At 37.2% G+C, this 25114-nt stretch overlaps 1 protein-coding gene across 1 annotated transcript in view; it reads right to left on the reverse strand.

The window, feature by feature from the left end:
- The window catches only part of LOC120534555 (IQ and ubiquitin-like domain-containing protein), a 76493-nt gene that overhangs the window by 50101 nt on the left and 1278 nt on the right, over positions 1 to 25114 (reverse strand). Inside the window, exons 2-6 of the mRNA XM_039762149.1 lie at positions 17747 to 17922; positions 14035 to 14190; positions 6477 to 6687; positions 3549 to 3724; positions 197 to 367 (exon numbers count right to left, since the gene is read on the reverse strand). Coding sequence (XP_039618083.1) covers positions 197 to 367; positions 3549 to 3724; positions 6477 to 6687; positions 14035 to 14190; positions 17747 to 17922 — 890 coding nt within the window. The remainder of the gene's footprint in view (positions 1 to 196; positions 368 to 3548; positions 3725 to 6476; positions 6688 to 14034; positions 14191 to 17746; positions 17923 to 25114) is intronic.

Below are 25114 nucleotides of genomic sequence, written 5' to 3' on the forward strand. Positions count from 1 at the left end.
CCTCAGATCCAAAACAAGGGGAACAGATGGTGTAAGTTTAAATTTAATGGGTCACCCATGAGCTACTTGATTGCAATATACATTTGCAACTATGAACTTAGAAATGGAACCCAGAGTGAGAGTAAAATATTGTTCGGACACAAGTATAAATGGTTACAATTTGTTTTCCAAACTGAATGCACATAAAACAAAATACCTGTACGGTGTGCTTCAGGATTAAAAGCACATCCAGTCTCTCTTCTTGGGTTAGGGAGGTCATGTTTACACTGGCATACAAATCTTTGAGCTCTCTGGCTCGAATGGTGTCGGGTGTATCCATTTCAACTATTTTACCATCAAATCGCTTCCATTTCTTTATTGCAGCACACTGCAAAAAAAAAAATAAAAGTACAAGTATAAAATATTTGGCAAATAATTGCAATTATGCATGCAAAAAAGTATAGTGCCATATCATAAACCATTAAAGTAAAATATGTTTTAATTCTTGATCAATTCATAAAAGTCTTTATTTATAGTACAGTTCTGATTTTTCTGGTATTACTGTATGTAATGATTAGCTAAAATTATTCAGTCATATTTATTTTTATCTATTGCTTAGGGCAGATTATTTTGATAAGCAAAACAAACATGTAAAATTTTAAAGTCTGCTGGTTTCCTTTGCATTTCCACAGTTTAGAAGTGGAGCCCAATATATCAGTTAAGCATTTCCTATCTCATGGAGTTTTTTTTTTAATCAAGATTTATTTTTTACCAAATCATTTCATTACAAGAGAAGTTTAATAGTATGACAATCTGACATAAGTCCCAGTAAAACAAAATGGCAAGATTTAAAGGATCTGTTCAATCAGAAATAATTGTAACAATATATCATAGAAACGAATACGATTAATAATCATAAACCACACTAAAACCCATACCCTCACCCAGAACAGAGAGCAAATTAGTAATAAAAAGAGACTTTCTGTATTGTATAACCAGTTATTAATTAAAATAGCAGGGGTTTACTAGAGTCAGAGGCAGGGCCTCAGCAGACTTATTTCAGAATAACATTCATAAATTGTTGCCAAATCCTTAAGAACTTCTGAACAGTTCTACAGAATGAAAATTTGATTTAATTAAAGTTTATATAAAATATTTTCCCATTGAGTTATAGATGGTTCTTTACGATTCTTCCGGTTGAGCAGAATTAGTTGACACACTGACAACATAATGTAAGAAATGGTTGTGTTTTTAATTTGTAAGTTGCTGATGCATTTATCCAAGGTGATTTACAACATTTGAGATACAGTTGGTTGCATTTGTTTTGTTTCTCCAATTACAGCACAGGCAGGTGAAATGACTTGGTCATGGTTACACAGTGTCAGTTGTAGGATTTGAACCCATGACTGCAGCATTTGAAATACAAAGCGTTAATCACTATGCTGCACTACCTGCATCACCAAACATTCGAAAATAACTCCCAAGGCTCCTGTAAGATGATCTGCAGTTATCATAATTCCTAAAATGTCTGACAGATAAGAAAAAATCGTTTCCCAAAAGGGCTTTAATTTTTGGACAGTCCCAGGCCAGAGCTCCTTGGGACTTCAATCTTTGATGTATGGAGAGGTCTTTCTGGTGAACGATTTTCAACTGAATTAAATTAAAGTGTGTTTTGCACAAATTTAAGAAGAATGAATGTTGTGAAATATTGAATTATGTTCTTTATCTGAGATATTGAGAGAAAAGTCTCCTTCTCAGGACTGCCAAAGGTAGTCTAGGGATGTTGGTTTATATCAGGACCCTCACAAGCCCAGACACTTGGACCCCTCACTCAGTCTCTCGAGAGTCCCGATCTGAGCCTCCATCGAAGATCGCCCCACAGCTGCTGAACCCCACTACCCTGACCAACACCCAGTCCATGCAAACATTGATCAAAAGGTGCAAATGTATCTCTCTATTGTTTAAAAAATAATCCTGTGACAAGACAAGACTTTTTTGAAGAGATTTTTTCAAGTCCCGCGAGACTTTGGCCATGACATTTTTTCAAGTCACGCCCTCCTAAGCATATTCAACCACTCACACAATACTCACACCTCTCATTCGTGTGAATGCTTTTGTCAGTCACAGTTTCTGCTCTCTCAGCTCTTATAAATTTTAACGTTTGTCTCACTTTAAGTTCCCAATTAAAGAAGACATATTATGTCCAAATCTTATTGAAGAATTTCATCACAAAGGGTTATCAACAGAAAAAATAAGTACACAGGTAATCCTAGCACCGAGAAACGATGAAGTCAAACGAATTTACGCCAAAAATGTCGATCGGTTACACAGCAAATTGGTTAAATATGTATCAATAGACTATGCTGAAACAGATGGTGATGATTGTGCGGAACATGAAAACATTAACTTACAATATCCCGAAGAATATCTACAACCGTTAACACACTGTAGAAAGATGGCTGTATCCAAGAAAGGTAATGTAGTAAATCTTCTGCGGATAACATTACACAACAAAGGAGGTCTTGATAGGCCATTCGTATTAAAACGTTAACAGTTTCCTGTTAGAATACAATTAACAAATCTCTGAGCCAAATATTCGAAAAAGTAATTTTTATTTAATTGAGAGAAAGAAACGAAATTCAATCACAGGCAGTTATATGTTGCCTTGTCACGATGAAAGTACAAACACAGAATCAAAATTCAATGCGATATTGATGAAAATTTAATTCAAAAAATTGTTTTAACTGAAGTTTTACAGTAAAAGTGTAAGTTTAAAAAGTATTTCCATGTTAACTGCAAAGCCAAACAGAATGAAATTGTATTACTCAACGAATAACGCAACATGAAACATAATTTACTTTCAAATTATTTTGTTTTACTATTTTTTAATAAGGTTAATTACTCGCTGTAATGCAAAATAGTTCTATTATGCATATGTAACAATACCCATGAAAATAGAAATCTGTTTAAATTGTACATCCGCATCTCCATACGCAAGCGGAAGAACTGCAAAGAGGCTAGCGCATAGCACCGGCCTGGGGGTTGGCAAGTGAAGTGAACAGGGGGCAAAGTCCCCTAGTAATTATAATATAAAGATCGCTGGGGGTATCATATGCATTGACTTCTAAAACTTAAATGCTATATAATTAAAGGAGGGTTTGGGTACAAAATTATCCTGTAATGGAGCAGCAGACAGCAGTGCCTTTCAATAAAAGGTTTTCTACATTGGTTCAATATTCTGAGTGAGAGAAGCACAATCTGATTGCTAATAAACTGGTAATAAGCATAGATTTATTTAAATTGTATGAAAAGGGTATAGTTACTAGCAACCACACTTACTTTAAACTCCAATTCTTCTGGATAACTATATCCAGAATTTGCTTTCCTTTTTTTAAAATACTATATAGCTAATCCAACTGTGACATTTGTTGAAAAAGAAAGCAAACACTGATTGCTTGCATAAATCATGGAATGAAAACATGTCATTTCATTTGCATTTTTGTTCTCTCTTCCTTAGAATTGGTTATGAAATACTTTTCTAGAGTGGAATTTCTCTTATTTTTACTAACCTTCTCCAAAAAGGCTTTGACAGACTTTTTCACATTCTCATCACCTGCAGTCAGTTTGTGTCTTCCTATGCAGGCAATAATCTGTGATTCCTGCTCCAGCAGAACACACAATGCTGCCTTCCTGTCCGTCCCTGTAAGAGTTGCATTGATGCGGTCCATCTCCTCCTGTCTCCATTCTGAAGAAAAGAGAAGATTTTAAATTTTTTTTTAATGCATGGGAATGTTTTTTTTATTGTAGTCAAGTGATTATGCCGAGACTCCAATGGCCTGTTTTACAATCATAGACCTGAATCAATCATCTTGGATAGCAATGGATACTTTAGTTAAGAAGAAAAAAAATTGGGTGGAACAGTTTCAGATGTTGCAAATATTTTTATATCTAAAACCTACAGACAACAAATGAAAGAAGAGTATTAAAACAAAACAGAGTGCCATTATGAGCGATTCTGCACATCCTCGCTCTGACACACTACCACTGAGGACTTTCAGCCAACAAATTATTCAGCAGAAGTGTGTCAAGAAACACTATGGGGGCTCCTTTATACCAAGAGCAGTATGCCTGCATAATGCCTCACTGGGACTGTGACAGCCAAGTCAGACATTTTCTTTTAAAAATGGTCTTCTTTTTTAGTAATTCTGGTGTGTGTTCAGGCCATATTGTAGGTGTATATATATTTATTTATCTACCTATTTATGTATTTTTTTATTTAAAGAGCTTCTGTAAAAAGCCAGTTCTCCCCCTGGAGACAGATAAAGTTTTGTCTGCCTGCCTGCCTGCCTGCCTGCCTGCCTGCCTGCCTGCCTGCCTGTCTATCTATCTATCTATCTAGCTAGCTAGCTAGCTAGCTAAGCATATACAAATGATATTGTTATATTGTTAAATTTTGTATGCAAAATGCTTACTAATTGTTAGTAAGCAAATTACCAATTTGCATTCATTTACATTTATTAACATTCTTTTGTGAAGTTGCAATGTCTAGGGCAGCAGATTAGGAAGCCAGAATGCAACATGAAACAAACACAAAAGAAGGCATAAACACAGGAAAATGGGATGTTCAGTCTTCACCCAAATCTTCAAACACTATTCTACACACTGAGAACAGAGTAAGTCAAAGGCGACTCTTTAACTGTACGACAGATTGACTTACACTGAACATCTGAAACTATCTTAAGACACAGGATAGAGCATTTCCCAAACTTAACTTGATTAGCGAAAACAATGGCATTTACTCTTCCTAAGTAAGTTATGTGAAAGGCAGCATGCTGGTCCAGTGGGTTTACTGCTTTTGTCCCAGAGCTCACTGGGTTCAAATTAATGACTGTGTACATTTTTTCTGCTTAGACCCATGTATTCTGATGTCTTGCTATTTCAAGAAAAATGTCAATTTAATTGCCAATAATAAATTAACTATTGTGAGTAGGCGTGTCCAGGAAGCCAGTGTTTGCTGGACAATCTTCAACTCCACTTAGTCTTGAATCAAGTGACAATATGGTTTTACTGCAGAACTGGAATTATTGGGTTTGATGAATGAATGAGCTCTCATACTTTTCTTAAACTAAATGTAGTTTTTGACTTTAGTCCCATTTCGTAACAGTCATATTCGAAGTAAAAAACTCAGGAAAAAAAAACCTAAAATGAACAGACTCATATCAAATAGGTGGGTATATCATAACATTGTGATGATTGCTTCCCAAATTCATTTTTAAAAATTGAATAAACATTTTTTTATACGTTTTCTAATGCAAAGCAAGACTCACTCAGTTAATAACATTTTTTAATGTCTCAAAAAAGAAAGTATAGAATAACAAGTCAGATTTTAACAAGAGCTAAGTCATTACAATAAACGGAAAACAGCTCAGTTAGGCTTCAGGCCAGGTACACCAAGTCAGAATAAATGAGAAAGAAGACATACTCTCAGCTCGGAATACCAAGAGAGGTGAACTTTAACTGTCAGATTAAAGGAACAGGCTATGAAAGCTAGGAAAAAATTGCTATAGACAATAAAAAAATGGAATTCCCTGGGTGAAGAAACAAAGCATCACCATTCCTAAAATGGAAAGAAGCTCTTGTTGAGGTGCACTAGATAAGAATGTGGTTTAGAATAAGGCATCATATTAAAACCAACCTGCAAGGCCAAGTGCAACATCCTAGATCAGTACCTGAAGTCTGTAGGGGCTGTAGTGGAATTAAAACTCAATTAACAAAAACAAGACAACGAACAAAAACTAACCCAATTTCTTATTTCGTACGTGGAGACAATAAGAAGTAACCAAACATATATATGCAGGACTGCTCCCGATTTCAAAGAAAATGGATGAGTGCTAAAAGTAAAGTGAAGATGCTAAACTCCCTGTCTTTCATTCTCACATTTATATGTGTTTCTGTTCTTTGCAGACAGACAGGTCATCAATCCATCACTTCTGAGCCGTAAGTGAGGTATCTTCAGGTTCTCCACTGTTCTTTCCTCTAGGCCAAACACATGCTGTTTAGTTATTTGACAGTGTTCATTGGCCCAGTAAATTGATGATAAAGTTTTTCTTAGGCTGGAGTAATGTCTTGGACACACAGTAAATATCTGGTCAATACACCAGCCTCATTTTACTAGCATTAAAAAAAGAACAGCACCAACTGGCTTATCTTGAGTTTATTAACTGTTGTATGTTGCCACAGAGGAGTTCTGTGATGGATTAATAATGAGTAAAGTAGCTCCAATGATATTAAAGGAAAATTTCTAGTTTTTAGAAAGATGAAAAATAACAAGGTTGATACAGAAATTCTTCTTCTTTACTCATAATTGAAGAGTACGGTTATGAGCCTCAAGTTTAGTTCAGAAAGTTTCAGAATCCTATGACATAACAGGAGAGTTCACTTCCTTACCATAGCAACATAAACTAGTATACTAGTGTTAATGAAAACTACACACTTACGTTCCAAGGTACTGAACACAAGTTCAAAGTCTTCCTTTGTTTTTGGATTCATTCTCCTCTCGAAATCTCTTTTCATGCGGTTTTCTTTTTCAAGCTTCCTTCTCAATGCTTCCTGCTCGACCCACTCCAGGTAGAGCATTTTCTGTTTTCTCAGTTGCTGAACATACCTGGTGGCCAGCCAGCGCCTGGTATGAGTCTGAATGACCAGCGTCTTTAAAAAAAAAAACAAAAGTATCCGTTTACGATAAAATGTGATACAAATTTTGTTAAATAAAAATTGACCCAGCATGCCACAACATTAGTCAGTCAGGTGCATCTTTCTTACAATCATATTGACAAAATTTATATGACTAAATCATATAAAACATGTTAAAAGTGATACCGTATTTTTTTATGGGGTAGTTTTCTGATGAAATCTAGTTGAGATTTTTCAAGAAGCCGCTTGTGCTTTAGCGATGAGGACTGGGAGCGTCCAATACTTACATCTTAGGTAATTTTGTCAGTTAACTGAGAGATCAGTTATAAAACACGTGGCAGGCAATTCACCAGTGCTGTCTAAATGTTTGACTTGAAGATAATCAGTGAACCATTTCTGTTGCAAGTGTTAAAACATTCAAGCAAAAATATTCTAGTGAGGCTGTGCAGCCTGGCGACTCTGATATCAGACTGCAAACCTTTAGATAGCAGATACAAAAAAACCACTGACTTACTGTGTGACACTGAGAAAGAATTAACCTTTTAAGTTAATGAAATGTACATTTTTGCAAAACACTAGCTTTACACATTCACCACAAACAGTACTGCACAAAATTAATGTTGTATGATGAATTGGATAGCAAAGACTGTCCTTACTGTGACAGCAACGTGATCATCTCGGAGAGACACTTTGAAGTCCCGTGAGATTTCTTGCACGTCACGCCCTACTTACAAACAATTTCTCAGAGACACTTTAACATCCCACAAGACAAGGAAGTGAGACAAAAGGACAGCTGCTGTACAGGCTATTAATTGATTGTCACGCAGCGCGACAAGCAGAACACTCAGCTCGGTAGCAGCTAGCAGACAGCCAGCAGCTGATCCGTCTGCCTCTCCTTAGAATGCGTTTAGCCCCCACACCCCCTTCACAACGCAAGCGGCAGAGACAAGTGGCTAACCTGAAGTGCGCCCCCGGGGGTGGGGATTGTGGGGTGGGCATGCGAAGCGAGTAGGTGGCACAGCCCCCTAGTATATATATATATGGAAGAGAAGGTCTATGATACGGTTTGCATATTTGCAGCTGGGGTTATATATACATAGGGAAGCATGGTGGCACAGTGGGTAGTGGTGCTGCCTCGCAGTTAGGAGACCTGAGTTCACTTCCCAGGTCCTCCCTGCATGGAGTTTGCATGTTCTCCCCGTGTCTGTGTGGGTTTCTTCCAAGTGTTCCTGTTTCCTCCCACAGTCCAAAGACATGCAGGTTAGGTGCATTGGCGATCCTAAATTGTCCCTAGTGTGTGGGTGTGTGTGCGCCCTGCAGTAGGCTGGCGCCCTGCCCGGGATTTGTTTCCTGCCTTGTGCCCTGTGTTGACTGGGATTGGCTCCAGCAGACCCCTGTGAAGACTGTAGTCAGGATATAATGGATGGATATACATATATACAGGGGCAAATTTAGCTTTTTACATACTGTAAGTTCTATAAATAATTAAATACATAAATTTGTATCTTTCATAAATCTTTCTTGTTTTGCGTTTAGATAATAAGCAAGTTTGTCCAAGTTACAATGCTATTGAACTTCATTGTTAAGATTTTTTACATCAGACCAGTCCAAGTCCCTTTAATAATTTTTAAGTGAAGGACCAACAGTTTCTAGACAGCATCTCACATGTAGAATCAACCACATACAAAGCTAGATAATGAAAAAGTCAGAATTAATTTGCCTTTGGCTGTCATTTACCAAGATAAAATTTACACAGTTTTTTATGAAGGTAGAACTCTCTCTTGACTTTCTATTTTTACTTTTTATTTTTTTTACTTTCTATTTTTCCGTTATGCTTGTGATATTTCGATAAGAAAATCTTCCTCAAAAGTGCACTGCATTAACACTCTAATAACTAACTTCAGTGCATGTAAAAAATCTAGGCAGTCCGGCATAAATCCAAATCATTTAATTATAATTACACATCTAGATGAACAATGCATTAAAACTATAAAAACAGATTATAGATTAAATAAAAAATATGCACAGAATGGCGCTAATAAAAATAACTTAATTTCTATCTCAAATACCCATAACACACATACAATTCAGTTCTGCTCTTCCGAAACATTAAATATGGCTGTATTAAATGTTAGAGCATTAACCAAGAAGACGTTTTCCATCAACGATCTTATTAGTGATAGGAAAATTGATTTTATTGCACTAAGTGAAACGTGGTTTAGCTCAGATGGTGCGGCTGTTTTAATCGAGTCTGCGCCTCTGAATTACAACATTGCTCATGCGGATCGCCAAGGTAAGAAAGGCAGTGGCTTAGCAAACATTTACTCGAGCCGGTTAAAGTGTAAAGATGTCGGCTTTGGCAAATTCAAGAACTTTTGAGTTATTGAATTAATTTGTTTTTGTTGTTATTCATGGAGCTTCTCAGTTTGCAGTATTATCCGTTGTGGACTATGCCCGGCAGTTTATCCCGGCCAAGACCCCCAAGCCGCCAGATGGAGCCCTCCCTGCAATGTGAAGATGCCCCGAATTCCAGCAGGGCATCATGGACTTTGGAGTTGTAATACACAGCCCTGCTGGATAACGTCGGGGCCGCCAGGGGACGCTGCAGGGAGGCTTTTGGTGTTCCTACAGCCCGGAAGTACTTGCCGGTCACGAGGACAGAAGGAATAAAGTGCTTCTGGGCTGACAAAGAAAGAAGAGTTTTGATTTGACCCGGAAGTGCTAGGAAATCACATGGACTGCAAGTCAAGGAGCACTTCCGGGTCGTGGACTATAAAAAGGACAAGGAAACACCAGAGCGTTGAGCTGAGCTGGGTGGAAGGTGGGCAACGCGTCTGGGAGTCGGAGGATTGGTTTATTGATTATTTAGTATTGTTTATTGAGAATAGTGGAGTGGTGGTGCTTTGTGCACTTGATTATTATAATAAATAATAATTGTTGGACTTTTACCTGGTATTTGGCGTGGTACCTGAGGGTTCGAGGGATCAATAGTGCCCCCTACAGCCACACTGTGTATAGACCTCCTAAATACAATGCGTCTTTCTTTGAGGAATTCTCAGACTTGGTGTCAATTATAATTACGAACTATAACACACTCCTAATAATCGGTGACTTTAATTTTCATATCGATAATCAGTGTGACCCGAAAGTAAAATAATTCATGAACCTCCTGAACTCTTTTGATTTGAGACAGCTCGTTAGTCAGCCTACACACAAAGCAGGTCATACGTTAGACTTAGTAATTACCAAAGGACTAAAAGTTGATGTGACGCAGATCATTGATGTTGATCTATCAGACCATTTTCTGTTACTATTTAATATAGAACTGATGATAGAATATATTCACGAGAAGTATATTGTTAAAAAACTCTTCATTGATTCAGCAGCTTCAAAATTTACAAACATTTTAAGCAACCAGTCCATTTGTAGTGTTTACTACAATAGTGAGAATAATGTAAATAGTAAGGTGGAAATTTTTAATATTAAGGTGAGAGCTGCTGCTGGCATAGTCGCAGCTGAAAAGATAGTTAAAAAATCTTCTAGTACTGTTATATCGTGGAAGACCCAAAGAGTGTCTGATCTTAAGAGAACATGCCGGAGAGCTGAGCGTAAATGGAGAAAAACTAAAGTGACTGTCCATTATCAAATATTGAAGGTTAAAATAACAGGATACAACAACATAGTCCATCTTGAAAGGTGCTGTTATTTCTCTAGAATTATAAATAACAATGCTAGTAATCCCAGAGTCTTATTCTCTACGATTGATCGTCTGCTAAATCCATTGATAGTATTCTTGACATAGTAAATTCGTCATTAGATACGGGGGTCTTCCCAGACTGTCTTAAGACTGCTGTAGTTAAACCCCTGCTCAAGGAAAATAATCTTGACTCCTCTGCTTTTGAAAATTTTAGACCCATCTCTAACCTGCCTTTCTTAGGTAAAATTCTTGAGAAGGCAGTCATTATGCAGCTTAATGACCACCTCAATAAACATGCTATTCTTGATAAGTTTTAGTCAGGTTTCAGAACAAATTACAGTACAGAAACTGCACCCGTTAAAGTAGTAAATGGCTTGCGGGTAAATGTAGACAGAGGCCGTTTATCTGTTCTCATCCTCTTAGATCTGAGTGCCGCATTCGATACCATTTCAATATTCTTAGAAATTGCCTTAGCACATGGGTGGGCCTCTCTGGTAGTGTCTTAAATTGATTTGAATCCTACCTGGCAGGTAGAAAATTCTTTGTAAGTTGTGGTAATTATACTTCAAAGACACATAATGTTCTATATGGTGTTCCACAAGGCTCTATCCTGGGTCAGCTGCTGTTTTCGATTTACATGCTTCTGTTAGGTCAGATTATCTTGGGGTAAAATGTGAGCTACCATAGCTATGCTGATGACACACAACTGTACTTATCAATAGCGCCTGATGACCCCGACTCTCTTGATTCACTGACACAATGTCTTACTTGTGTTTCTGAATGGATGAGTAGTAATTTTCTCAAACTAAATAAAGAGAAAATAGAAATTTTACTGGTTGGCAATAATGGATATAATGAGGTTATTAGAAATAAACTTGATGCACTGCGATTACAAGTTAAAACGGAGGTAAAGAATTTTGGGGTCACTGTTGACTGTGACCTGAATTTTAAATCGCATATTAATCAGATTACTAGGACAGCATTTTTCCACTCAAGAAATATAGCAAAAGTTAGACCCCTTATAACATTTCAAGATGCGGAGAAATTAATCCACGCTCTTGTTCTTAGTTGACAAGATTACTGTAACGCTCTCCTCTCAGGACTACCCAAAAAAGACATAAATCGATTGCAACTAGTGCAGAATGCAGCTGCTAGAATCTTAACTAGGAAAAGAAAATCCGAGCACATCTCTCCAGTTTTGATGTCACTACATTGGTTACCTGTGTCATTTAGAATTGACTTTAATATCCTGCTTATAACTTACAAAGCCTTAAATAATCTCGCTCCATCTTATATTTCAGAATGTCTTACACCTTACACTCCAAATTATAACCTTAGATCTTCAAATGAGTGTCTGCTTAGAATTCCAAGAGCTAAACTTAAAAGAAGTGGTGAGGCAGCCTTCTGCTGTTATGCACCTAAATTCTGGAATAGCTTGCCAATAGGAATTTGCACTTTAAAATACTGCTGAAAACACAATACTTTAACATGGCTTTCTCATAGCTTCATCTGTATATTCAATTAATTATCATGATTATTCATGGTGGCTAGAAAATCCGTACTAACCCCTACTTTCTCTTCAAAGCACTGTGATGTCCCTACATTGACATCATCAAGTTCTTCCATGAGAACCCGGAATACAATGAGGACTGATTGAGGTCATTGATGTTAGGTAGAATGTCTAGAGAGAGCTGGGCGGTCTCGTGGCCTAGAACACTTGCAGATTTTATTTTTTTCTCCAGCCATCTCGAGTTTTTTTTTTTGTCCTCCCTGGCCATCGGACCTTACTTTTTTTTCTATGTTAATTACTGTTTCATTATTCTAATTTTTATTTATTTTGTCATTTTTGTTTTTCTTCATCATGTAAAGCACTTTGAGCTGCATAAATTGTATGAAAATGTGCTATATAAATAAATGTTGTTGTTGTTGTAGAACACTTCAAAAAGATGGCAATCGGAATCATAGAATAATCACAGTGAAGATGTGGACGACAAATGCATATTTTTGCCTTTAAGAAATTTACTAAATGTTATAAGAATATGGTGCTGTTAAGGGCAACAGTAATTCAATTAATATTCAATACACAGTCCTTATCATAAAAACAATCAAGCACAGAAATGTCAGTGTGGGTTTTGCTTTTTTAAGACTAGGGCCCCCTGCTCACTTCGCTCGCCAACCCCCATGCGGGCACTGCCAGCTAGCCACTTCAAAGGCTCCGCCACTCGCGTAAGGGGAAGCGGATGTACAATTTAAACAGATTGTTATTTTCATCGGAATTGTTACATATGCATAATAGACCTAACTATTTTACATTACAGCGAGTAATTAACCATAGTAAAAAACAGTAAAACGTAATAAATTAAAAGAAAATTATGTTTCATGTTGCGTTGGAGGTATTCGTTGTGTTATACGTTTTCGTTCTGTTTGGCTTTGAAATTAACACGCAAATACTTTTTAAACTTTGGAATAAACTTTTCATCAATATTGCATTGAATTTTGATTCCTTATTTGGAGTTACATCGTGACAACACAACGTGTAACTGCCCGTGAGTGAATATCGTTTCTTTCTCTCTAATAAATAAACCGACTTTTTTGAATGTTTGTCCCTGTGATTTGTTAATTGTCATGGCAATAGCCATTCTAACGGGAAATGGTAAACGTTTTAATACAAATGGCTTATCAAGATCTCCTTTGGTGCCTAATGTTATCCTTAGATGATGTACTACATTATCTTTCTTGTCGCCTGTTAAAATTTTACATGTCAGAATAGTTGGACCAATATTGAATACAACTAATCTTGTCCTATTACATAGCCCATCACTCATACATAAATTACGCAATGACATTATGTTACATCCTTCTTTCAACAGTAATTTGGCTGGTGGAAGACCAGACGGTGTTAATGATTGTAGATATTGTACGGGATATTGTTATATAAGTTGATGTTTTCATCTTCTGCACCATCACCATCAACTGTTTCAGCATAGTCTATTGATATGCATTTAACCAATTTGCCATGTAATCGATCAACAATTTTTGCGTTAATTCGTTTGACTTCATTGTTTCTCGGTGCTAGGATTGCCCATGTACTCATTTCTTCTGTTGATAACCCTTCAGTATGAAATTCTTCAATAAGATTTGGATATAATGTCTTCTTTTATTGGGAACTTAAAATGAGGAAAACGTAAAAATTTATAAGAGCTGAGAGTGCAGGAACTGTGTCTGGCAAAAGCATTCACACAAATGAGAGGTGAGAGGACCATGGGCATGGCCCGTTAACCATAAATGGTTGAGATAATAGAGGGACAGATATATATCATCCCTTCCTACCTACCTCCAAGAAAGAAAATACGACAAAAAAATGATACTTTTATTAACAAAATTAACATTACAGGAAAACGTACAAAGAATATCAAAAATAAAAATATCAAAGAAAGTGCTCCTTTGGGCCTCACTTAACAGACATGAGCCTCCGTCTAGCATATGTAGCTGCTCACTCACTTACCTACCACTATGCCTGCTTTCTCACCTACTGTCTCTCTCTCTATTCTCTCCAGGCAGTCCACCCTCTGCTACAATTACCATTTTTTAGCATTGACTCTTTACAATACAGTAAATTAATAACAAATCAGGAAATCTGCAATAATTAAAAGTACAAAACCTACTGCGTGAAGCCTTCTGGCATGGTATTCTTCTGCTGTCATGTACATTCCAGGAGCCAGCAATCTGTCAGTTATGTTTGACACATAACACCCAATCTTGCTCATCTGTGTCGATGTTGTGTTGTTTGTCTGCTGTTGCTGAGTCTTCTCATCGACTGTCTAAACATTCAAGAGAACCACATTTTTTAAAGTTTCTTGTCAATTGTGTTACAGCATTTAACATTTTCAAGGCAAGTCAAGTCAGCTTTATTTATATAGGACATCGAACACAACTACAAGTTGACTAAAGTATTTACAATTTTAAAAAAATCAAATATCCAGTAAAAATACAGTTCACTGAAAAAAACAAATAAGATAATATAAATACAAATAAATAAGTAAATAACTAAAATGCTATACATAGCATTTGTAAATAAGTCTAGACACATTTTAAGAATAACACCTTACTTGCACCATAAGCCAGTAAATAAAAAAATAGGTTTTCAATTTGATTTAAAACTATACATTGAGGGAGAAACTAATTTCGTAAGGCAGAGTTGTTCCAAGGCCTCTGGGCCACTGCTGCGAAAGCACAGTCATCAGTTAGCTTCTGACATGTCCATGGAATGCACAATAGTAACTTATCTAAGGACCTGACAGCCATGGATGGTAGATATGGAGTACAAAACTCAGCAATATATTAAGGAGCACAGCCATGCAGTACCTTATACACAAATAACTAAATCTTAAAATTCACCCTATACTGTACTGGAAACCAGAAAAAGGTGAGATAGGCTCTCTTTTTTTGGTGCCAGTCAACACCCTTGCAGCCACATTCAGGACCAACTGACGATAGACGATTGAGAGATACCAGTATAAAGAGAACTGCAGTAATCCAGGGGTGAGGAGACAAAAGCAAGAATAAGCTTTTGTAAGTCATTTTATGACAAAAAAAGACCTTAAGTTGAATAAAGCAGTTCTTCACAACAGCATTTATCTATTTGTCAAATTTAAGTTCAGAGTCAAAAATTACACTTAGATTTCTTACATATGATCTAAAATATGGAATAGGTGGGCCCAGATAATTTGCAATTATATTGGTAGATTTGGAAGGACCAAGAATAACTTCTGTTTTGGATTCATTTAATTGGAGAAAATTTGATGCCATCCACCATTTTATATGCTGAAGACATTAAAAAAGGTAAGCTAATGGTGTCTTGTCACCAGATTTTTTAAAGGAAAATAGATTTGGGTGTCATCAGCATAGTGCTGATAATCAATGTTATAGTTTCTTAGGATCCTACAAAGTGGCAACGCATACAAAGAAAAAGGAGCAGGCCACAAAATGGATCCTTGCAGAACCCCACATGTAACAGGAACATTTTACCATTTTAGTTTAAATGCTATAGTAACAGCAGTTGAATTCTAATCATGTTTCCAGATTAGGTCACATATTCCCACAAATTTTGTGAGTTACATACAATATGTCTCTTCTATATTTGTTTTCAAAAGACTTAGCCTACAACTACCAAGGAGACACTGGATGTATTAGCCATATGTATATTATTATAAGATTAAATCTTTGAGGGCTGAATATTTTTTCCAAGAAACAGTTTTCTGAAAAGCAATGGTTTCACACAGAAGTCAAAATAAAACATCTGTTGCTGCATGCTGTGGCTGCCCAATTTGCCAAGAATGTGTGACAGTGCATTACAATCTGGTTTCTTCCACTTATCATTATAAGTAGCAGTCCTCCCAGGCGAACATTGCCTTAGGAGTGTCAGCTACATGAACCTGTGCAGCACCACAATTAGCTGGGGACTAATCAGCTGAAGCTGGAACCTCACATTCGCTTTCGATCACTTGTATCAAAATCGGAGTCTAACAAATCATAGTCCATTTCAAAGATAATAGGCAAAAACGTCATCCACAGAGTATTTTGCTTTACGCATTCACTTGGATCTCTCACCAGATGTCAGTGCCATTTTTGCCATTGTCTGCGCCTTGTTACTCATACAGGAAATCTCAGTCAAAACCAATAAAGCTAACTTTCCTTCTAGCAACGACAGACCAACTATAACATAACAGTTGGTTTTGTCACAGTTTGCAGATGATTACCATCATCAACTCCTCCTTTTGATAAAAGTTGACATCAGCCTTGAAAGAGTTAAAGTGCAAAACTATGCAGAGATTCATTGCATCATACACAGGTACATGGCTCCAATAAAGGAGTCGTAGCACTGGCTCTTTAATATAGAAAGACAAGCTGAGAAGAGAGTTGAGCAAGACAAGAATATCCATAGCATGCACCAAGAATCTGTCTGCTAGGATTCTGGTAAAGCCATTAGTATATCTGCAGTGAAGTGGTCAAAGAACATACAGTGCCCCCATTAGAAGTTTTCACATTTTATTGTTGTACAACATTGAATCACTCTGGCTTTTTTGACACTGATCAATGGAAAAAGACTCTTGAATGTTAAAGTGAAATGAGATCTCTGCAAAGCGATCTCAATTAAATACAGATATGGTACAGAAAATAATTGAACAAGTAAGAATTCATTCCCTTCCAGTCAATACTTAGTATAGCATGAAACCAAACCTAAAACAGGAATGACATAAAAACAATAATTCTAATTTCATGGAGTGGCCGGCTCAGAATCCAGATCTCCATCTCATCTAGAATTTGGGACTAGATTCAATAAAGGGTGGAGTGTTTACTCGTGATCTCCATTCAAGCTGACAGAGCTTGAGCAGTTTTCCTAATGAAGACTGGAGAAAAAGGGCAAAGTCTAGATGTGCAAAGTGGACAGAGAGAATCCTGTGCACACAGACTCAAGGCTGGAATTGCCATTAAAGGTGCATCTAATAAATACTGATGTTAAGGGGATGAATTATCAATTATTTTGTGTTTTGTATTTGTAATTAATTTAGACCACTTTGTAGAGATTTTTTTTTCGCTTTGACATGAAAGAGTTTTTCTGTGGCTCAGTGTCAAAAAAAACAAACTCAATCCACTGTGATTCAAGCTCATGTGACAGTAAAACATGAAAACCTCCGAGGGGCTGAATACGTTTTATAGACACTGTACCTAACAGGCTTTGAGAAGATAAGATAACTTGATGGGTTTATAGCACAGCGGATTGCCACTATATAGGGTGGTCCAGATCTAATTATGCAACTTTTAATGTAATGCTGGAAAGCAATATAAGACACAATAATTGTTTGAAATATCTTGTAATAAACGAAAATGGACTTACATTGAATTAATTCAATGATTTTCCATGTAATGTCCCACTTGTGCTCCATTCAGTTGGATACAGGCTTGGAGTAATAAACTTAATAAGTTATAGCGTAATGAAAATTTCATAATTAGATCTGGACCACCCTGTATTTCCATCATCCATCTATCCATCCATCCATTCATTATCCAACCCGCTATACCCTAAATACAGGGTCACGGGGGTCTGCTGGAGCCAATCCCAGCCAACACAGGGCGCAAGACAGGAAACAAACCCTGGGCAGGGTGCCAGCCCACCGCAGCATCATCAAATACTTCTTTCCTATGTATAAATCAAATGATGATGAACTAAATAAGCTACCCAATGTGAAAGAATCCAGAATAAAATTAGTAAAATTAAAATTAATAAAATCTGCAACTTAATATGAATTATTCTAGGGCAAACAAAAAAGGTGTACTTCCAGCAGTAGATTGGAGAAATGTACCCAAAATGCCTACCTGTGTGTCTCTACAGAACTCCTCTATTTCTTTGTCTGGTCGTTTCTTAGGTATTGTCTGCACTGCTGCATGATGGAATTCAGCTCCTGTCATCGTATGTCGGTACCCGCCTATGAAAGGTTTGATACGAGTGGATTTTTCGACCTCAACAGCTATACTTTCGATTGAATTATCACCTAAGGGAAAGGAATGATAGCATTTAGTTTGGTTATTTGTTTTGTAGGTGAAATCCCATTTAAATTGCATTTATTATTACAAGGAAGACCTGAATTACACTGTTCACCGACAATAAAAGCAAAAGTTAAAAGACAAATAATATAAATACAAATAAAGAGAACATTAAGTGATAATGTAAGTCAAGTAATCATCACACAATTCATGTGTAACATTCGTTCATAAATCATAACTAACATCTTTAAGGGACAAGGTCCCATAATTGTGCATTTCTGTGAAAAACACCAAGGGATGCAGTATTGAAATGAATTGCTCTAAACTAGAAAGAGTGGCAGAGCACAGCAAACATTCAGCTCTGTGCTATTATACAATGTATACTAGTTACATTATCTGCATAGATTAAAGTGGAGCATATAAACTCTATGAAACTATCTACTGTATGGTGACCAAAAGAAAACAAGTTTGCTAATTCATACAAGTTATTAGTAAAATATTTCATATTAGGAGCAAAATATAATAGTAAGATAAATGGTATGCAGCATCTGCAATTCTTTGTTTCGATCGATGAAGGATGAAGGTACAATTGATCCTTTAAACTGTTCTCTTTACTGGAGTATTCTAATTGAGATTACAAGGTGCCAGTGTTAATCACAGAAAATAGTTCTAATAACCAGCCATAGACATTACAGAATACACAAAAAACACAGCTGTATATATAAATAAGAATACAAAAACTAATTCTGCTGTATCTTTTTTTCTGGATTCCTGATATCATTTTTGAGTGGCAGAGGTTAGACACTAAAGCAAGAAAATAATTTGTGATCAGAATCAAAGCCAACATTCATAATCTAAAATACAAAGGAAAAAAAAACACCTGTCCAAAAAAACAATGAATTAAAAAATAAAACGGGAGAATACAGAATCTAAACTACGGGATGTGCCAGGGTCAAAGCCTTATAACAAAGACTGCTCTTGTAAAGGAACCTTGGCAGGGCTGTACAGAGAAAGATGTGCCAGCTATGGAGATTAGCAGCTAAACTGTGCAAGTAAAAGCAGCTGGCACTTAAGTAAGAAGGTTAGCTGAACAAACATAAGGAAGACAAGGCAGCCACTGCCTGACTGTATAATGGAAAATGAGGGTGAAAGCATCTGCAGTCTAGTCTCGGCTGGCCAGATGGTAACCAAGCAGACAGAGTGTAGGTAGGATTGCCTGGTAACACAGATGAGGCCAGTGTAGGACAAAATGGCATTGCTCTCTTCCTGCTTGGTATGGCACCAGAGAATTCAGCTGCAAGCTGCAGATGCAAACCTGAACAGCAGTACCCCTTTACTGCTTACTTTAAAAATAAAAAATCACTTCAGCCAAAGTGTTCAGTTACAAAAATGACTTTTTGACAGCCTTCCTAAACAAAACTTTGCACCAATCATCAAGGACAAGTTGGTACTATGAGTACTCGCGAAACAAGTGGCATAATGTCAATTTCCTCTCTATAAACCACTGTAAGCACTATTTCTTTGATTTCTACAATGGCAAAACTTGGATTTAACTGCTGTTCCATAATGGAAAGTGTCCCAAGTGTCTAGGAAGTGGCGTTCCACAAAGGCTGGAGCAACCCTTCTGCTCTATGAGACCATGCTAAGTTAGCTTGGGTGCTGAACTAAGTCTAGCCACACTATAGGACAACAGGTTGTATAGCATAACTAGGACAGGTCAAATGTAAAAGTAATAAAGTATTTTATGCTGCCAAAAGATGTCAATGTAAGATTCAAACACTGTAGCACAGTATACAGCCACCTACAGTACCATAAAAGCTAGTGAAAATATAACAATATAAGAATCTTGACAAATGAGAAGAGACTATTCAGTCCATCAGGCTGATTTGTTTAGCTAATTGCTAAGCTGTCCCAACATCTCATGTAGATACATCTTAACCTCCTTAGCGTTGCATTTTATTAAAAAAAAAAAACATGTAAAAAGTGTTGCATTTTTTTTTGCATGAAAAATGACATTATTAATTAAATCTCAAAAGTATAATAAGGATACACATAATAATGGTGATGATGAATAAAAATAATGAACAATAACATAATAAAAAATAATAACAGTAATAATAGTACTGCCAATGATGCCAAAACAGCATACTGTATAATATCAAAATGAGTCCTTTGTGTGGTAAATCTTAGAGAACAGCAAAAGACACAATCCAACGTCACAGTCGGGACAATAACAGTGTATTTCTTTTCTTATTTTCTTTCCAGATATATCAGTGTTTGAAAGCACACTGCACAGGTACGAGTTGGATTCTAATGTTTTTTTTGGAGGTGTATAATCAATAAAATGTCTACCAATAAGATATTCTGGATTGATTTGGGGTGATGTGCTGAGTTGGTTGCGTCTCTTTAGCAATAGTCTTGGTCTTGGTCTGGAATCCCTGCAGATTTTATTTTTTTTTCTCCAGCCGTTTGGAGTTTTTTTTTGTTTTTTCTGCCCACCCTGGGCATCGGACCTTATTTATTCTATGTTAATTAATGTTGACTTATTTTTATTTTTTATTGTCTTCTATTTTTCTATTCTTCATTTTGTAAAGCACTTTGAGCTACATTTTTTTTGTATGAAAATGTGCTATATAAATAAATGTTGTTGTTGTAGTGTGGTCGGTGGATGTGTGGCAATGATTTGTTCTACAAGCTGCCATGTAGAGTTTGTATAAAACAAATGCATTCCAAATGCGCTGTTCCACGAGATGACTAAATATCTTTTTGTAGTATTTCTTTGGTTGCCTCCACATAACAGGATAGAAAGTCAGTTCTTGATCTGCACGATCTATGCCGCCGATCATGCTATTGTAGTCGACCACAGCACAAAGCTTTGTAACCTGCTTGTTGCTTTTTGCCTGGAATGTGACTGTAGCTGAATTATGTGCAGTGCTAAGAAGACAAACATCTTTCTTGTGTTTCCATTTAAGCAAAAGCACTTTACCCTTTTTCCAAGCTACTAGCACACCTCACTGTAATTTAGCTCTGCCAAAGTCTTCAGGCATGTCACGATGGCTAGGATGCTCTGTTCCATATGCGTCTGTCTTTCTTTGCAGCAAGATGTTAAATAGCTCTGGTGAAGTATAAAAATTGTCCATGGTTACATAGTAACCTTAATCCAGCAGAACATCTATCAAAGGCAGCACCGATGATGTAGCAATGCTGTAATGATTGTATTTCGGATCAAGCATTGTCCCCATTCCTTGTGTACAGAACTCAATTCCAAAAGTATCCTGTTTTAGAAGTTTATGCCAAATCTTGCTCTTTTTGACACAATGTACTGTCTTCACTGTTTGTAAAATGTAGATATAATTAGTGAAAATCTACACTCAGACATAATTTTTCCAAAGAACGGCAGCACGGACAGCACTTTTACAGCCCGAGTGATTCTCGGTTCTAATGCTTACTCAAGACGCATCTGTACAGTTGCCCAAGTGACACTCAGGACTTATTTGAACGCTCAGGTCTAACACTAAGGAGGCTACAGGCCAACTGGAAAAAGAAACAAAAAGCACACTTCTCACCCTTCTCCTTCCATCTGTTTCAGTAAAAAAATCTCTCCATTGTCCCTGAAGAAATAAATTAAGGACAGTTTCACCTTCACCCTTCAAGGTGATAGGAGCTGAATAAGAATAGGTACATTATTGTTTACTAGCCAACCCGCGGCGTACCATACGCCGCATAATCAGGCCGGTTTTTTAATGATTTTTAAGCACAGGGAGAAAATTAACATTTGAAAAATCGGTAATGTAATAAATCAGCAAGAAAAGCAACTTTGTAACAATGCACGGAACAAACCAACACACAATCGTCCGTGCGCTGCTCAGGCGCGGAGGGTGGAACGGGAGGAGAGGAGAAGGACGTCCACTCCGCTCCCTCTGTCATGCTAGTCTGCTGATTTCTCGTCCAGTATGCACTGCCTGCTCATGTGCCCACCTCCTACTCGTCACTTGAGTTGTTGTCATCTTTGCACAGTCCAGATGCACCTGTGACTCACGTAGACTTTTCATTGCTCTGTGCAGTTTTGGCTGCCTTTCTATATATAATCAAGCAAGACACCCGACCACGGTAGTAGTGAGGTGGGAAGGCGGTGTGTATAAAGTGCAGGAGCATCTAAGAAGACGCATGTTTGTCGCGGATGCAAATTGCTGTATGTAGCGTGTAAAACAGTTTGCAATGGTGCACGCTGTCGTGCGTCATAACCGAAAACTCGGTTTTTAAAGACTATTTACTTCATTGTGTATACGACTGTAGGTGAATGAAAAGATGTAACTCTAGATAGGGCAACATACAATACAGCGATTCACATTCGCAACAAATTGTTTTACACGCTGCATACAGCGATTCACATCCGCGACAAATATGAATCTTCTTAGATGGTGCTGTCGCGTCCACCCTTGCACTCGAAGCATACACACTGTCTGGTCATGTGCCCGGTCACAAGAGCAACTGACAGAGACCTGGCCACCGAGTCTAAGACAATGGGAAACCCCTCGGAAACTGTTTTACACGCTACATACAACGATTCACATCCGCGACAAACTGTTGTACACGCCGCATACAGCGATTTACATCCGTGACAAACATGCCTCTTCTTAGATAGTCCTGCCGCATCGTGTGGTGCCTCTGTGTGAACCGGTCAGGCACAGAGAAGGTCAGCTGCTGAGAGAGCGTCTCGACTGTTGCAGGGCCTGCATTGGTGAAGCAGATGAGACAGTAATGAAACAGAGGCACAGGACTTATTGGTTTTTAAAGACTGCTTCCTTCATTGTGTTTTAACCTCAGTTTTAAAGGATTGTTTTAAGGATCCCATGGGATACCCCTCACAAACTGTTTTACACGCTGCATATAGCGATTCACTTCCGCGAGAAACATGCCTCTATGAACAGTCAACGTGGCTCAGAGCTGCATGTGGACTCTGCGACAGATGAACATAAATGACGCCATTTTTCCTGTGTCATCGCGTCCGAGTTGGTGGGCGTGGTTCTGCGAGTTGTCGTCGTATCCAATGGTCTTAGAGTTGGTGGGAGTTCCTGCATGCGCCATGGGCGTCTTACTTGTCGGCGGCTTAGTGAATCCACGCCGTGCGTGCTTTCCATGGGTGTCTTGCCTTAGTGAATTATATATATAGATACTTTACAGTCGGAGATATTTCTTGTAAACTCACATCTAGGGGTAAAGCCAGGGAATGCAACAGCATATGTATTTGATTAAGTGTATTACTTAAAAGTAATAATCTGTGTGACAGTTAAATTTTTACCTTTTAAAAGTTTTTACTGCTAAATTTAATAGAACAACTAAACTATCAAGAGCATGTTCCATTCAGTCATAGCAGTCATACCATATGACTGGTTTAATTTTGTTTTTTTACTTAATTTTTCATTGCCTTCTCTTTGAAACATTATGCTCTTTAATCATCCCTTCTTTGAGTTTGAACTATGACGATTTAAAATATTTGGGTGTTTATTTTAATACAAATTTATTTTAGCATTGTTGAAAATATGTTGTGCCATTCTGACAGCATTTTCTTTATAGACATTGCACCACCATTTTGTGAATCTGCTGTCCAAACACCACCCGGGAGTGTGGCCTCAAAGGGTGTGCACAACCTATCGATAATTACTAAAAGTTAATGGGCTGATACAGGTGGGCATTTTTGATTTCAATTTGTGGATAAAACCCTAAAATACTAGCATGATTCATTCTTTACTTTCTCTCAGACATATGACTTTTGGCAACATTTTTTAACATGATTTTTGTTTGTTGGCTTATTTGTTAAGTGCGGTTTGACCTTTGGCTTTGGTCTTTGTGTCTGTCTTTGAGAACATCTCATTTCTAGTGCTTCTCTTTTAAAGAAAAATACTGTCTCTCCATTTAAGACTGTAAAATGGCAAACATACAAACACATACATGTGAACACCCTCTTAGAGGAGTTGGGGGAGTGATAACATGCTGTGCTGATTAGCTGTGAAGAAAATCAGTGCCTCTGATTAAAGCCATGCAAATAATTAAATACCTCTAATCTACAGAACACTTTGTTAATTCAATGAGCTAAAATACCAAAGAGCTTAGCAAAGCATTTCAAAGTCAGTCCCGAATTAATACATTTACCCTGAGCAATATTTTAGATAAGAATTAAGGAGTGGAAATAAAATTCATAAATTTGTGCCCCTTTGCAAGTAGAATAGTAGAAGACCAAGCCAACAAATATTTTCTATATACTGTGCTGCTTTATTATTTTATTGCATCTGTATACCCACTCATGTCTTATTATCCACATATATTATATGAATGAACTGTATTATTTGTTTATTATTAAAAGCATATTTGGGTTATTTATTGAAAAACGTATTATTGAAAAATAGTCACATATAGAGAAAATGAAGGATGATTTATGTATCCCTTTGCAAATTTAGGAACAAAATTGAAATTCATACATCTTCATAGTTCTGATAATCACACAGTATAGATGTGAGCTAAGGGTGACACTGAATTGCAACCAAAATTGGATGAGCCAGAAAACAGCCATTTAACAAGCAAGGGATTGTAGCCATAAACCTAACACAGAGATCGTCTCAACTCAAAGTGAAACCCAAAAGGGTAAGGCAAAAATCCTTTCAATGCATAAATGAAAGAAAACTGTACACAAAGATTTTAACAGGAATCTATCCGACTTGGATAAATATAATTCTGTCATGCAAATCTTTTCGCTAATGCACTGGTGACTTAACTCACTCAAACTCCAGGACAAACACTGATGCAACAAAATGGGCATTGACCAGAAGTAAACAAAAATAAGGATGAACTTTTCAAAAATATATAATATACATATGCAAATGAATAAAATAGAAAAGCATGAGTTAAGAAAGGACTTATGACAATAAGGAGAAATTAAACAGCTACCAAATGGTTGTGAATAAGGAAGCTACATTGAAAACTGATAAACAAAACTGGCGTTGACTGGATGGTGGCTGAACAGGAGAAGAAAGGTACATGAAAGGTACATGGGGAGTGATTACACAGGGCGTCTCATCTCTTCTTCTCTTTCACTCTCTCTCTACCACACTTCCACTCCTCCAGTTGAGTGCTGCCTATCTCCATTCCCAGCTCTGACTCGACTGGATAAAGCAGTGTGTTCTCTTTTATGGAGAACCTGGG

This window comes from Polypterus senegalus, chromosome 8, assembly GCF_016835505.1.
Source record: "Polypterus senegalus isolate Bchr_013 chromosome 8, ASM1683550v1, whole genome shotgun sequence".
NCBI classification, from domain to species: Eukaryota; Metazoa; Chordata; class Cladistia; order Polypteriformes; family Polypteridae; genus Polypterus; species Polypterus senegalus.